Raw genomic sequence first — 16,375 nt, forward strand, 5'->3', positions numbered from 1 at the left:
TTTCACCTTCTGGTTTCAGAACTCCAGGAAAAATGACCAGACTTTGTATTCCTGAATCTTGCTAGAGTGGGAATCATGGGAAAATTAAGAACTTATTCATTTCAGAGCGGATCTGAATCAAGTGGTGGATTTTGGTAATGTTCTTCAGTCACAGAAGGTCCCAGTGGAACCAGTACCTAATCCTTACCTTCTTTTTTTTTCTAAAGAAACCCAAGAACCATCACTCATGTGCTCTAGCAAACTGTTTTACCTAATAGAAGGTTATCATATGAAAATATTGACTGATTATTTCCTGTATTTTCTATATTTATGAATGTTTGACTTCAATGGCAATAATGATCATAATAATTAAACATTGGGACACTAATATAGACGTACTCCCACAGACCCTACCCTTACATAGCTGTAATGGGCTAGTGGTCGTATGAAGGTAAAACAATAACGCCGAGTTGGCCGAAACATCAGATGAAGCTGGAGGATGCATCAAGAAAAAAACATGTGGCTAAGCTGAAGCAGATCTGTCAGGAAGATTGTACTGAAATTCCTCCCCACCTGAATATTGTACTCAGCTAAGCCAATAAACATTACTGCTGCCAAATAGAGGTTTAACCAGTAATCACATCCAGCAGATAACATTTTTAATATCTTCTGATGTGTTTTGCAAACAAATTATGCTCTCTGCCATTAACTTTGCTTACAGTGTCAAAATCCCTCCTTTTCAAAAAGATCTGTTGGCCCCAGCAAATGCTTTATGCTCACACTTCACTGCTTTCAAATGGAGAGGTATTCAGTGTGCGTCTGGTGGGGTGGGGGTTGCTGTACATGTGCTGATGAATAGCAGAAAATGTCCTGGATACTCGACTCGGTTTTGTTTTTGTTACCATTGGCAGCGAACCAGCTAGTAACGCTGGCGAACACTGATCAGGTGGAGAAGCTTGGAGACTTTTCTTGCATTTTGGAGCAGTTTCCAACTGAGACAAATGCAGCAGGTCAGACATCTATATGTGGTTCTGAGTGAGTTGGTTGGGACGACAGAGGCTGAGCAAAGGGGAAAGTATAGGGAAAGAAACAGCACAGGAATTAAGGGCAATTTCGTATTTCTTGCCCGCTCTTACTTTTTAAAATCCACATCCTTGAAGAGATTTAGCAGCTTGAAATGTCACTCATCCTAACCGTGTTGGACAAGTTGGCTTATTTTCTGTCTCTGATAGCATTTTGTGTCAGTGTGTCCTACAGCTGGCTGAAATGAAACTAGGCTCTTCTGACAATGACTGGGTGTTTCGGTGGATATTTAACTTTTTTCAGTGGATATTTAAATGATCCTGAGGTTTGGGGTTGAATTAGGATGATTTTACTCAAAACCTGTGGACACCTGACACCTGAGTGTAAGTTTCTGAGTCTTTGTTTTATTTAAACATTTATGCATGTTCTGTGATATTCCATCCTGTATAGTTCAGAGCAGACTGAATCCTTGCAGCAGCTACCATCCCACATATTACTGCCATTAACCCTATGAGGTCTATGTCATCACTGGTGACAAACCTAATCCTACCCTAATATGTTTGTTTGTTTTTTAATTATTCACGAGGGTACAAAGAAAATCAAAAGGTATTTATATTTTTTCCAAAAAAGTCCTTTGTGCCGTTCCAAAATATGAGTAGGATTAGCGTTATCAGTAATGATGACACTACACTTTAAAAAATTAATGTGCACGCTATGAGGATGTTAAATCTGTGCTAAAATCTGGCTAATCAATTGTAACTAAAGACAGTGCTCTCTTTGCCAAAGATGACAATGCCGCAGTGGGGAATCCTAAGACCACACCATGTGCTTGCCTTGGTGCTATGTGTGTCAGCCACTGAGGACTTTGACTGGACAAAGAACGAGAGAACGTCCTTCTACTATGGGACCTTCCCAACTGGTAGGAAACCAGATCTAAGAGAAAGCAGACCACATGCTGGACTTACAGTTCCACAGTAGAGCAATATAGTGTCCGTATATATAAAATATCTCTCTGGTATATTCAGCTAAACTCATTTTTGTTGTTAGAATCGAGTATTCCTAGTTCCTACATGCAAATCCCAAATCCTGCGCTTTTTCACACTCATATTTGTTTTTCAGTGCTCAGAGTTAAATCTTTATTATGTAACCAATTTATTAAACAATCTGTCACAAAACCAAGATAATACAAATATCTTAGTCATCAGCAACTGGACTTATCTGAGAATTCATAAATTAATCAAGCATAAGATTCATCCACTACTACTTGCTCTTCTTCTGACTTCACCCTTCAGACGTTCCCACAGCGGATCGTCTTCCTCCGTCTCACCCTATCCCCAGCATCCTCCTTCAGTACAGCTACAATACATCTAAGGTGTTTCTCTTTTCCTCATGACTGGTAGCTCATATTCAACATTCTTTGTTTACTATATTCACCATTCCTCCTCTTTCTAATCCTGTCCATTCTGGTCACTCCTGATGAAAATCTTAATATTTTCATCTATACCACCTCCAACTTGGCTTCCTTTCGTTTTGTTAGTATTATCATCTCTGAACTTTGTAAACCATCTTTCATTGTAATTTTTTCTTTCACTCTTGCTTTTTCTAACAAATCCCACCTGCTACTCATCTACACCCACTCCACCCTGTCTGAACTCTCTTCTACACCTGACTTAAGCACCGCGCATTGCTTTGGATGGTTGACCCCAGGTGTTTGAACTCCTCTACCTTCACTCCTCTGCTTCTTGCATTTTAACCTTTCAACGTGCCTCTCTCTCACTCACACACATGTACTCTGTCATACTTCTACGGACTTTCATTCCTGTTCTGTCCAGAGCATGCCTCTCTCTTCCATCTCCTCCCTGCTCTACTACAGATCACAATGTCATCTTCAAACATCAGAGCCCATGGAGACTCCTGACTGGTCCCATCTGTCAACCTGTCTTCACCACTGCAAACAACAAGGGGCTCATAGCTTATCCCTGATCCCAAGCCCACCTTGAACCCCTCTGTCATTACTACCACACACCCCACCACTATCTTACTGTCCTGCACCAACCTCTCCTAACTTCCTTATGCAATGCCACAGTTCCTCTCGTGGAACCCTATCATATAGTTTCTCTAGAAGCAAAGACAGAGTGAAACTCCTGACCTTCTCTATTCTTCTTTATTAGGAATCTCAAAGCTAACATTGCACCTGTACAGCTATTTCTCAGCATGAAGCCTCATCCCAACTCTTCCTTGAACCATGCAACATTCTTCATCTTCCACCATTTAAAAGCTGCTTCTACCTTCACTTGCTTCTTCTTCTTGAAGTCCAAAGTCATCCTACAGAACCCATCCAATGCTGTGTAGCTACATTCTGCTATCACTCAGACGTAGCTCACCTGTGTGCACCATCCTCCACTCTAGTATGTCACTCAGTGTTCCTCTCTCTTCTCAAATATGTTTCTACAACAGCCAGTTCCATCCTTTATGCAAAATCTGCTACCATGTGTCCTTCTGCATTTCTCTCTCTTGCCGAACACCTCATCACCTCTGCTTCCTTTTCCACTGATATCTGTTCCAATCTCCCCCTGGAGACTCTCTCTCCCACTTCACACAACTTACTCCCGAATTCCTTGTTTGTGGAGCACATGCACTCACCAGGTTCAACATCACGGTTTTTATTTCCAACTTCAAACTCTTGATCCTAGCTGATATTCTCTTTAACCCCCAACACTATTCACATACTCTTCCATCAAGATTACCCCTGCTGTATTTCTCTTATTATCTACACCATGATAGAACAGCTCCAGTGCTCCTGGCCCTGCTTCTCTTCTACCTAGTTTCCTGCCTCCATTATAATATCAACCTTCCTTCATATCCATACATATCCCTGAACCAGTCATAATCCCCTACTCTTCCACACTTCCACCTTTCCTTCTCTCTCACTGCCTCCTAATACAACCTCCACCTGGCCTCCTCTTCCTTTACCTTTGGTCCACAGCGTCACATATTCCACCTGCAACCTGTCGGCCAACAACACCTCCAACTGATCTAACTGATCCATTATGGGGTGTTGATGATAATCATGTGGACAAATATCAAGTCAGCAGCCATCCTTATGGTTGAATATACTGAACTAGACCGAAATATATACAGTATTACAGTTTGAATAGTGATGTACTCGAATAGGAAACTCTCATAATTAAAGGAACAAAGCCTTGAACTATTTTAATTGATGTGTGGTGAAGACAGAATAAGGAAAGTTTCCCTTTTTTTTAAATCATATTATTAAAAATCTGATATTTTCCATGATATTGTAATTTTTAGAACATGCACTACTTGCTTCCTGGCATACATAAATGTTTTGATGCTGAGTGTCTGCTCAAAAGGCTCAAAAGGCTGTGAAAACCATACAAATGCTTATTGTCTGACCAAGATTTTTCAGAAAATAAATATATTATGACATTTTTCTCTTTTGCTTTTTCAATACTTATGAAGGCATGACTTTTAATTCCATATTATGCAACACTGTATAGGAAACCTATGTCTCCAGCTGCTGTTCTGCAGCGTTTGTTCATATCACACAATCTTCATGACAGATGGATCTTTCCTAAGTTGCCATAATTTTTTTCTGGGCACAAAATGTTATTAAAGAACAAAATAAGAATAAAACGTTCTTAAAGTGCTCGTGTTGGTTTAAAAGTTGATCATATAATTAAACATAAATAGAAAATTCTACCTTAACCTGGAAAACCATAATGTGATCATGATTATAAGCTCAGGAGTTAATACAAAATAAAAATAAAATAAGATTGTAAATGATTTGTTGATTGTTTTTTGTTCCTCTGCAGGTTTCTCCTGGGGAGCTGGCAGCTCTGCTTACCAGACTGAAGGAGCCTGGAATGTCGATGGAAAGGGAATAAGCATCTGGGATGCATTTTCCCATAAAAAGGGGAAAATATTCTTGAATGACACAGCAGACTCCTCATGTGAGGGATACCACAAATTCAAGGTGACGTGGAAAAATAGAATTTTCTTCAGTGCCAAACTGTTACACACAATATTTTATTGCTCAATCAATCTAAATGACGTGAACTCATTTCTCTTCTTCTAACCATTTCATTATCACAGCCTACATTACATATGGATGCATATTACAAATATATTTGTAATATAAAAATATATTTTCCGTTTTCTTGCTTTCCTACTAATGTTTGTTTGCAGGCCAGAAGGAATAGCTTTTACACTAAAGTTAACATTTTGAAAAGGTGTCAAAGTCCTGACAGTGAGTAAAGTAAAAGTAAATATTAAGTAGAAGATCAATTTAAAAGTTGATGTAAAAATAAAAAAAATCAACATGAAAGTAAGTAAATAAAATAAAAGAGTGGTCTTACATTGAAATCAAACCACAGACTCCTACATAAGCCACATGACTTATGATTCCTACACCCTAACCAACATCCAGAACTGTTATAGTTATAATGGAAAATAAGTTTTAGGAATTTTAGGAAACATTCAATCTGATTACAGCTTTATCTGAAGATAATATAAAGTAGTCAGACCTGTTTCAGACAAAAACTCACATCTAAAGACATCATCTTTTGTGATTTATTTAAAGAAATATTTCCTGCTGTCTGTCTTTAAGGACGATATTGCCTTGATGAAGGACATGAAGCTGAATCATTATCGTTTCTCCATTTCCTGGCCAAGGATTTTACCCACTGGACTGAAAAGTAAGCATAAATCTGACCATTTAAAAATGTATATATCTGAAATTTGCACAAAAAATAAGGACATTTGTATTTGCGTGATTTTTTTCTTAGTTGTAACAATACTTCTGGACAATACGTTGTTATTCCCTTTGAAAATCGATGTATTTCCTCTTAAATTGTGCCACACGTGAAAGGAAAATGCAGTTGTGGGTTGAGCAGTAGAGCTGAGTATGGTGGTTGATCCATGATAAACTTGCCAGTATTATTCTGCTATGGACTCTTACTGTGAGCTTATGATAATCTAGAAGTGAGCACGGTCTCCACTCCAAGCATGTCATGTGTGACTAACCCGGGTAGGGACCATGCCATTGGGCAACTTAAAGAATGTGTTCCACAAAACCAAGTGTCAGCAGTATTATAGTTTCATGTAACAGAGGATGTCAGAGGTTGTGAAGCGGACATCCCAAGAAGACGACACCAGCATTTAGGAGCCATAAACAATGTGCAGAGCTCTGGTCTAATAGGGCTTCCAGGAAGCCTACCATGACTGCCTTTCACCATCAGGCCCAGTTTTGCTGGTGCCTGCAGCATGTGCACTGGAACTTCAACATGTGGAGGAACGATATGTTCACCGAAGAGTCCAGATTCTGCCTGCAGCAGTTGGATTGTGGGGTCAAAGTGTGGATTGATTGTTGCACTGATAGGTGGTGTAAGTGTGATGGTTTTGGGCGGCATCTCCCTCACTGAATAAACAAGGCTTATCATCACTGGAGACAGTATCAATGCAGAATGATATCGAGATGAGATTTGGCACCCAGTGGCAATCCCACATCTCCACAGTTTAGTTCTGAAGTCCATCCTCCTCCAGTCCGTGACCGAGCTGGTGTCCAGCCTGACAACGAGGTGCCTGGGTATTGTAGCTGTGTATGGTTCTTCATGCTACTCAGGCCCCGGTCTGTTTAATGAATAAACTGTTAAATTACCAGTATGAACTTGTTTCTTCAGACGTCAATAATCTAAGCCAATAAATGACACCAAACAAGAGTCAGTAGCAGAACGAGCTGTTTGGCAAGTTTTTCATGGATGCACAAAAACTGTGCTCACACTGTATGTGTGAGCCTCATGGTGTGGATTTCCACAACCAACAATTGCATTAGATGTAATGTATAGTTTCCCAGCACTTTGTTCCATGTAGTGTATGTCACTTTCAATTCTTGCAGGCGAAAAAATCAATGAGAAAGGAATTAAATATTACAGTGACTTGATTAACATGCTACTGGATAATAAGATCACACCCATTGTCACTCTATACCACTGGGATTTACCACAGGTAAGCACTAATATTATTGCTTAATATAGTTTCTTATCCAAAGCTATATTGTAGATACAACAGTAAAATCTATGTTACTCTCCACAGGTGTTACATGAGAAATATGGCGGTTGGCACAATATCAGCATGGTGAATTACTTTAACGACTTTGCTAACTTATGCTTTGAAAGATTTGGAAACAGAGTCAAGTACTGGATTACTTTCAACAATCCTTGGGTATGTCAGGTTAAAGAAAAATGGTTCCTTCACAGTCTGTTTACAGTTGTAATGTAATACAGTATGCTGTGTCAGAGAGTGATTGTCATTGTCGTTATTAAGTCCATTGCTGTGGAGGGATATGAAACAGGTGAACATGCACCTGGACTGAAACTGAAGGGAACAGGAGCTTACAAAGCCGCCCACCATATCATCAAGGTAGGACTGAATGACTCGTGCCCAGTTTTTTGTTGATAAATCTGCTCCAAGGATCATTTACCATAATTTCCAATTATTAGTTTTAGTACTATGATTGCAAACTTGAAAAACGAAGCTGCTCCTAATCAGTTGCTTCCAAGATTATAATTCCATCAATTTTACCAAGAGAAGGCAAGAAAGTGCAGTGGTCAGATGAAACCAAAATTAAGTTTGTTGGCATCAGGGAGCACATTAATGTCATGAAGCGGCCGAGCCAGTCTCCAGACCTCAGTCCTGTAGAAAATCAGTGGTGGGAGCTGAAGCCAAACGGCAGCAGAGAAACCTAAAAGTCAAATCCCTCCCAACATGTGTGCAAACCTGGTGATCAGCTACAAAAACGTCTCATCGCTGTCCTTGCCAACAACGATTTCATGTTTTGGTTGATATTCTGTCTCCGACATTAAAACAAAACTATCGAGAGCTCATTTATAAGTTTGCTCACGTACATATTTTACTGAATCTGTAACTGATCAAACTTCAAATTCAGCAGAGCAGCAAATAATTATTTACCCCTACTGTAATCAGTGTTTACAAAAATGGTCTTTACTATTATGTTATTATTTTACACATTTTTCTTTACCGTATGATTCCTACATATTTTTTGTTTATTGTGTTTTGTTAAATATTACATTAAAATTGGTTAAATATATTGTGTTGCTTATGTAGCAGTTTGCACATTATTCTTCGTGAAGCCTTACATCTTATTTTGTTACTTATCCTAAGCAGGTATAACTCCCAGAAAAGATACGTATCTCATTGGGACTTTTGATTGACAAAATAATGGTGAACAGACATGAGGCTAAACCTGCATCTCTATCTTTGCAACAGGCACATGCTAAAGTATGGCACACGTATGACATGCAGTGGAGAAACAAACAAAAAGGTGAAAGGGAAAACTTTCATTCATATATATATATATATATATATATATATATGTGTGTGTGTGTGTGTTTGTATTTATGTGTATATAATATATGAATATGCATAATTTCTATCAACAAAGCTCTTGCATGTGTGCAGGCCTGGTTGGGATCTCGCTGACTGCTGACTGGGGTGAACCAGTGGACATCTCCAACCAGAGGGATATCGAAGCAGCAGAGAGATACATTCAGTTCTACTTGGGCTGGTTTGCTACACCTCTCTTCCATGGAGACTACCCACAAGTTATGAAAGATTACATTGGTATGTCAAATGCAACCATTTATGTGAGACCTTTGCAATATGTAAAAATTTCCTCACCAAAAAAAGAAAAAGGATATAACTATATGTGTACTTTGCAAAGTGTTATATGTCTGTCTTTGGCCAGATTTTGTCACAACAGCAAAACATGGCAATTAAGAGCCTGACTTGTAGTAGATAGCAAATATGTTGTGGTCTGGAAGAAAACAGCCATGCATTGCAGTAAGTGCTAACCTATTGTGAAATGATCTTGGGGGGTTTTGTACACACTTGTCACACAACTATGCACCTCACTTTCTGTGTGACCAGCCAAGAATAAGTCACCACGAATGCTTTTAACCTGAGTGAATGCACTATTACCTCCACTGGTAGATTAATTCCTATATTCCAGTGTCATCATCTGTAGTAGCTGTACACATGTTAGTTTGAAAAGAATACTGAATCAATCAAGAACCACTATGTAACACTTCTAATGACTCTTTGTTTGCATAAGAGGAAGTAGCATACTCAGTATTCAGTGCATTGTAATTTTAGCGTGACTTCAGTCCGATATTCCTTGTCTCCTTATGCTCCTTATGTTCCCCCACCCCTGCTGTCGTTGATGCCTTGCATATAGCTTCACTTAGTTTCAAAGTGTACTAAATTTCTTCAGGCAGGAAGAGTGGCCAGCAGGGTCTGGGAGCGTCGCGGCTGCCCGTCTTCTCTCCTCAGGAGAAAAGTTACATCAAGGGCACCTGTGACTTCTTGGGTCTTGGACATTTCACAACTCGCTATGTCACTCTGAAGAATTACCCATCAGGAGCTGGAGACAACTATTTCTCTGATCGTGACCTTGCTGAACTGGTTGACCCACAATGGCCTGATCCTGGTTCTGAATGGCTCTACTCCGTTCCCTGGGGCTTCCGACGCTTGTTGAACTTTGTTAAGGTACACATCCTGATTACTGAGCTATTCAAATTAAAATTCTAGTTGTATTTGGGGAAAACTGGGGCTTTGTGTGAAACCACTGCATCATGGACATATTCACAGTGAAGACTGGATGAACTGATCACTCATGACAAGTTCATGTATCGTAAATGTATCAGCATTATATAAATTGTTGATGTCTTTCTGTTGTGAACCTGGGTGATACTGTATTCATTTGAAATATAGTTTTTCAGCAAATATAATAACAAAAATATGTGATATGGCATCTCATTAACAGACTCAGTATGGAAACCCCATGATCTATGTGACAGAAAATGGCGTGTCAGAGAAAATGTTGTGCACCGACCTTTGTGACGACTGGAGGATGAAGTACTTCAAAGACTACATCAATGAAATGCTCAAAGGTGAAACTCAGGAAGACTTTACTGTCTCAAAAACTGTCTATCAAATATCAAACCTATGTACATTAGATATGATGTAAATTAAACGAGTGTCCACGATTCGACTTACAGCGATAAAAGATGGGGTCAATGTGAAGGGCTACACAGCCTGGTCTCTCCTCGACAGCTTTGAGTGGGATGAAGGATTCTCTGAGAGGTTTGGGCTCTACTACGTGGACTTCAGGAACAAAAATAAGCCACGCTACCCAAAAGCTTCTGTCCACTACTACAAACGCATTATCAGCTCAAATGGCTTTCCCAATCAGAGAGAGGTAAACGCTACACACTTCACGCTAAAAGTCCCCCATGGAGGTGAAGACACTATGTTTGAACAAGGGCTTGTTTGGGCTTTACAGGTTGAAAGTTGGAAGAGGAAAGCTGTAGAGACTTGCTCCTCCAGTAACCAGCTGCTGGCTGCAGGTTAGTATAATGAAGTAGTGTGTGGGCTGTAAAAAGCTTGGTGGGGCCAAACAAAGGAAAATTCAGTCTGAAGCTTGTTTTTGTCTTATCTAACAGGGTTTTTCTTTGTTTTGCCCCTCCAGCTAGAAGAAAGTCAAAGGAAAATCAGGAACTTGCAGGAATGGAACAGGCTTGGTCAATCCATGATGAAGTTTAGGTACATACTTTGATGCTGTGTGAGATTAATGTGATTCTCCCAGCTTTTACTGAGTCCCAACACATTTCAGCAACACATCAGGTACAGATAGGAGCTCTAGAATATGCGAGGGTTTTATATGTAAGCTTTAAATCTACATTTCATGTGGTAAGCGGTCCTTAACTTTGAAAATTATTTCTCAATCCTGTCTTTCTTTCCCCGTCTCCAGTACTGTTACATAATAACATCTTTTTCTCTCACAGCGATTGCACCTTTAGAGAGCAGACACATTTTGGAACAAACTGCACAGAAACTGTGCGTTTGGTTGTGTGTTTGGGATTTTGAGCTTCACTCCCTTTATACTCACTCGTCTTCTGCTGTACTGCAGCCAGCTTTACTTACATCTGCACCATAAACAAATCACAGGGATGAGAAGGGAAAAAGGGCGTGTTGAGGTTGTTAGCCTGCCACAGGATATCAGGATATTTTTTTATTTACTCAGCAAATATTGCCATATTAGCAGGACACAAAAAATGAACTAATCTGCTTATTAGATTGAAATTAATTAAAGGTGCCAGAATGCTGTTCCACATCCTTCCTGCTCGCACATTTGACAATCACTTAATTAAATTAATCATTCCTAACATTATATAACACTTAATATGTTACAATTAATATTTGTTTTATTTGTATTTCATTTGCACTGTATGTTCTTTGTTCAGATTAGTCAGCCACCAAGCTCATGCACAACATAATGTTACAACAATGCTGAATATCCTCGTAGGTATTTTTAGAGTGTAGATGGTGGTGAACCCCACAATAGAACGTGTCACACAAACTAAGGAAAAGTTGCTGAATAGAATCATCTTACAGCAGGAATGAACCCATATTAGAAATAGCCAAAAGTAATACAGTCAGAGCTTCACACCATAAACATATTCAACACGTATTTCTACATTTATATTTAGTTGTATTTGCAACTCTAGGTATTTGTTACTGTTTTATCATTTTCTTTGTAAAATTGGTATAATATGTTTCATGCTGAAGTATATAAAGGGTTTTTCTGATCCTCACCACCATAGCATCCCATCTTATTATCTTGTTAAAAGAGTGTTGTGCTTTTGCACTAACGAAATTTGATTTTTTTATTTTTTATAGTACACAATAAAATCAAAAATATAAGTAAGCTGGGGCTCTAAATGTATTATGTATTATTGTAGGGTCTACCTTACAATATAAAACGCCTTGAGGTGACTGTTGTTGTGATTTGGAGCTGAATAAATAAAGCTGAATTGAATAAATGGCGATACACTAACTCTCGGTTCCATGTACGCGTTGCAGATCCATTGATAGGCCACATGGAGATGGTAACAGAGATTGTGGTTCCCACTGTGTGTACACTCTGCATCCTCATCAGTGCGGTTTTCTTCATGTTCCTGCTGCGTCGACGCCTCTGAAAAGTGCACACAGTCACATCATTAAGAGCTCAGCCTCACAGATAAAGAAAATAATCTAAGATTTGCTTCCATGCTGTAAACTTGTATCCTGTCTCAAGCTTGTTGCTGATTTAACTGTCCTGCTGCTGCTTTGAAAAAGAAATGTTTGGGGGTCATCATGAAAAATCCAAAAGCAAACGTCTGTCGCCATGTGAAACTGAATTCCAGATTTGTGCACGATTATTTCATTAATCAGCTGACCCTGTGTGATTTTTGAAATAGCTGTATTCTCTATTGGCTGCCCAAGTTCATTTTAGAGAGGTGTTGGCTTGTGTCCATAAGTTTCTAATAAGATTGATGGGGAGAAGGTGATGTCCATGCTGTGGTCATGAAACTTTAATTAAATATCTTTTTAAGAATTCAAAGGTGAGTGATTATTTAGGTTCATTTCCTTTGTTATTACTTTATCTTATGAAAAACAACCAATGTAAAAATATAATAAAGGAGCCCAATGCGCTACCACCCAGTAAACTTTAATCATCTTTCTGATGCGGTCCAGTGTCAATGGCATTACCTGCACAGGTGTTCCTAATAAATAGATCAAAACACTTTCAATTTAAGCATCAGTAAATTGCTGGTTCTTGATAAACAGTTTGATTTATAATTTTATTGATTCTCATTTGTATCACGTTGTGTTTATTGTGTTTTCTTTTGCTTTTCTTGAGTAACAAAATCAAAAGTAATTGTAGTGAGCAGGTAGAGGAGAGGGTGGAGGGATCGGCACAGGAAACAACAGGAATATCAGTCGCTTTGAGACAGACTGCGTCTTACATCTAGCCAGATGGGGTGGAGTGTTTGACAATAGCAGCAAAAGTGAAAGGGAAGGGTTACAATAAGGTAGTGAGACCTGCTGTGATGTATGTTTTGGAGACAGAGGCTCTCACAAAAACTGGTGCAGCAGTTACGGAAAGGGACAGGATTAGAAACGTGCATATCAGAAGGACAAACTCAGGTTGAGGGGCTTGCAGGCAAGGCTGAGATGGACATGTTTAAAAGTGGATATACGGGACTTAGGATGTTGAACGATCAAGCTACCATGGAAGAGGAAGACCACAGAGAAGACGCATAGATGTAGATGCATGGCTGTCGAAGGACGACATACTCTGTCGGTGTAGGGTAAGATGGAGGTAAATGATCTGCTGTGGCAATTCCTAAAGGGACAGGCTGAAAATAATAATAGGAGTTCTTTATCATTTTTTGATCACTTCAAAACTTGAACTGGAAAAAAAAAGCTCCAGAAAACAACAGCTGTACTTCAGAGACTCCTGCTGGCTGAACAGGCTTTCAGGCTTCCTTCTGTTCCTGCACTGTAATCATGTATTTTTAGTGTATGAAACCCCCAAACCCTGAGTCAACCACAGACGGACAGAGATTTTTATATGTGCTGATGAGCCTGAAATATAATGGCGTCTCAGGCAGATGATGCATAACATTGATTTAGGCAGCTGGAATCAGTTTTTAGTGGAAAAATGGTAAATAGACTGGTTCTTATATACAGTAGTGTTTTTCTACTGAAGCACTCAAAGTGCTTTATAAAACGTTTCATTCACACATGCATTCTTTTTTATGCATAAGTGCTTTTTATCTGACTTTTCTATCTTCACTCTGTCTAACATTCACACGCTGATAAATGCATCAGAGACCAACTCTGGGTTCAGTATCTTGCCAGGGATAGTTTGGCATGTAGACTGGAGCAGCTGTTGAACCGCCAACCTTCCGAATAGTAGATGACCTCCAAATACACAACCTGCTCCAACTCCTAAGATACAGCCACACAAAAATATTTGAAGCTTCCTGAAATCATTCATAATAAAATGCCACAGAAGTAACTTTTTTTCTGAAGAAATGTTTTCTCTACTTACTCATGAAGCAGGGAGAAAAAGTAGAAAGCTTATACAGAGCAGTAGACAGAGTTTAGTGGAGAACAGTTCGGACAAATGTATTGTATGGCAAAAGCTGGTAAAGGAGGAATTTTAAATTACCCTGAAATGAAAGGAAGATAAGAATATGCAGTGAAGCCCCCTGGTTTGTCTAGGGAATTAAAAAGGAAGTTCAGAGAGGTGCACCTGACTAAAATTCTCAGTTCATAGTGATTCAGACAGGAAAAACAAAAATAGTGTTACATGCTGGGAGTATTTGAAAGAAATGTGAGAGAAGAGGATACTAGCAGAAACCAATGTACTGTGCTAATCGCACCAAGAATTTAAAAATAATGTACGAGATAAATATTGTAACTGTGGTGGGCAGCAAATGATCCGATAGCAACACACTTAGAACACATTATAATTGAAATCTTGAGAAGTTCGTTTTTACAGCCCATGCGACAGATCGTCACAATCAATGGATGAACTTGGCAGACATTCACAAGCAAAAGTAATTTGATGTGGGGACTTGATGCAAGCAGCATGTTAGATGGAATTACAATGTCCAGAATGGAGCAGCTATTGAAGAATGAATGGATTCATCTGCATGATATAAGCTGTAAAAGGTTAAATGTTAGAGCTGGAATTATGGAATCACATTAGTTTCAGATTCACTGGCCAGTTTTTGTTCATAGCAGGTACTTAAGGAGACAAAGAGCTGAGTGTAGAGGAGTATGACACAGAGGTGACACCAGACGTGGTGTTTCAGTTCTGCTGATTAGGAAACATTTACGTTAGGTAGTGATCAGGAAATGCAAAATATGTTGATGTTGAAGATTTAAATTCTTCTGTATATAATGCAAATTTATAGGTAATGAATATCTAGGTTTAAATTATGAAAAGGTAACATTGGCAAAAGGTTGATTTTTAAAATTCATAGTTCAGTTCAGTTCAGTTCAATGTTATTTATGCAGCGCCAAATCACAACAACAGTTGCCTCAAGGCGCTTTATATTGTAAGGTAGACCCTACAATAATACATACAGAGAAAAACCCAAAAATCATATGACCCCCTATGAGCAAGCACTTTGGCGACAGTGGGAAGGAAAAACTCCCTTTTAACAGGAAGAAACTTCCGGCAGAACCAGGCTCAGGGAGGGGCGGGGCCATCTGCTGTGATTGGTTGGGGCGAGAGAAGGAAGACAGACATGAAAGACAAACATTTCTTTTTGTTAAAGCAACTCTGGTGAACAAGAGCAACAAAGGAGAGAAATTACAATTATATAAAACAAGTATTTATTACAACAAGTAGAAGTGTCTCATGATTTATTAAATATAGCTTTCATTGAAATGGGCACTTTGTGAATCCAAACTAGGAGCACCTGGAAAAGATCAGATTTGTTATATGATGAAGAGGAAATCTTTTCTGACTCTGAGTCATCAAAAAATGTGTTATTAGAATTATTTAACAGAGTTTGGGAGTGTGGAAAACTGCCCATCATTTAGACCAATGACTACCTGGGGAAGCAGAGCATCCAGGTATCCTTCCACAAAATACTGAACCCCAAGTTGCTCTCTGATGTGTTTATCAGGTTATGTGTGTGAGTGTTAGATAGAAAGCACTTGCTGGGTAAATGTGTGTGAATGGATGAATATAAAGTGCTGTGGTTTGGAAAGGATCCATCCTGCCCCCTGTGTACAGTCCCAGCAACACTCAAGCACATCTTGGTTGGTTGTAGGACTAGCCTTACTCAGGGCAGATACACATGGAGGCAGTGGGGAGGTAGAGCGTACAGCCCGATCCGGCGGGGAGGTGTGGGAAGCCAGATCGGGCGCCCCCTTCCGGCTCTCCTCTCTGCTCTCTCCTATCTTGTCCCTTTTGTCTTACTCCTCTCTGTCACCTTTTCTATCCCTTTGAAGAAGTTAGGCTCCATAAATGCTAAAGAGGTAAGTATTACCTCTCAGTTGCAGTGAATAGAAAACAAACTGTAGGAAACTAAACAGAAGAAAGAAGAAGAGAAATAACAGTTTAACATAAACCAGTGACACACTCCAGGGCCTGATCAACCCTGGCAGGGCCTCCTTGGATGAGGGTGTCTAGTGATAATGGCCGAAACACCCGATGAATCCAAGGTCCACTACTGACGATGTGTCCCAAATTTACAATGATAATCTAGATTGATCTCTAATCCCTAAACCTAACCAAGGAAGGAAAATGGCAGATTAGCCTGGGTAAAAGACCGAAAGTTGAGGCACACAACGATGTGTGCTGCTGGCAAAGTTTCTGGGCTGCCTTTCCTCATAACAGCCATCCCTCAAGAGTCTCTCCACCTAAAGCAATGCATTATCAGGGACTGTAACATCTAGTCCTTTTAATTGAATGTGAGTACTCAAA

General features: G+C 39.4%; 1 protein-coding gene across 1 annotated transcript; it reads left to right on the forward strand.

The window, feature by feature from the left end:
* The first annotated feature begins 889 nt into the window (after nt 1-889).
* Nucleotides 890-12,390, forward strand: lctla (lactase-like a). Its single transcript, XM_063476437.1, has 14 exons — nt 890-989; nt 1,789-1,921; nt 4,839-4,999; nt 5,633-5,720; nt 6,920-7,029; nt 7,117-7,245; nt 7,348-7,443; nt 8,311-8,365; nt 8,503-8,664; nt 9,314-9,588; nt 9,866-9,992; nt 10,101-10,300; nt 10,385-10,448; nt 11,965-12,390. Exons 1-14 carry the CDS (start codon nt 981-983, stop codon nt 12,078-12,080), a joined length of 1,725 nt encoding a protein of 574 aa, XP_063332507.1. The 5' UTR covers nt 890-980; the 3' UTR covers nt 12,081-12,390.
* Nucleotides 12,391-16,375: the final 3,985 nt, after the last annotated feature.

This window comes from Pelmatolapia mariae, linkage group LG1, assembly GCF_036321145.2.
Source record: "Pelmatolapia mariae isolate MD_Pm_ZW linkage group LG1, Pm_UMD_F_2, whole genome shotgun sequence".
NCBI classification, from domain to species: Eukaryota; Metazoa; Chordata; class Actinopteri; order Cichliformes; family Cichlidae; genus Pelmatolapia; species Pelmatolapia mariae.

Bases quoted from the DNA above. Each gene is read 5' to 3' on its own strand.
- lctla (XM_063476437.1), top strand. The intron at 7,030-7,116 runs GTAAGCACTAAT...TACTCTCCACAG, and splicing joins ACCACTGGGATTTACCACAG to GTGTTACATGAGAAATATGG. The intron at 10,449-11,964 runs GTTAGTATAATG...TACGCGTTGCAG, and splicing joins TAACCAGCTGCTGGCTGCAG to ATCCATTGATAGGCCACATG.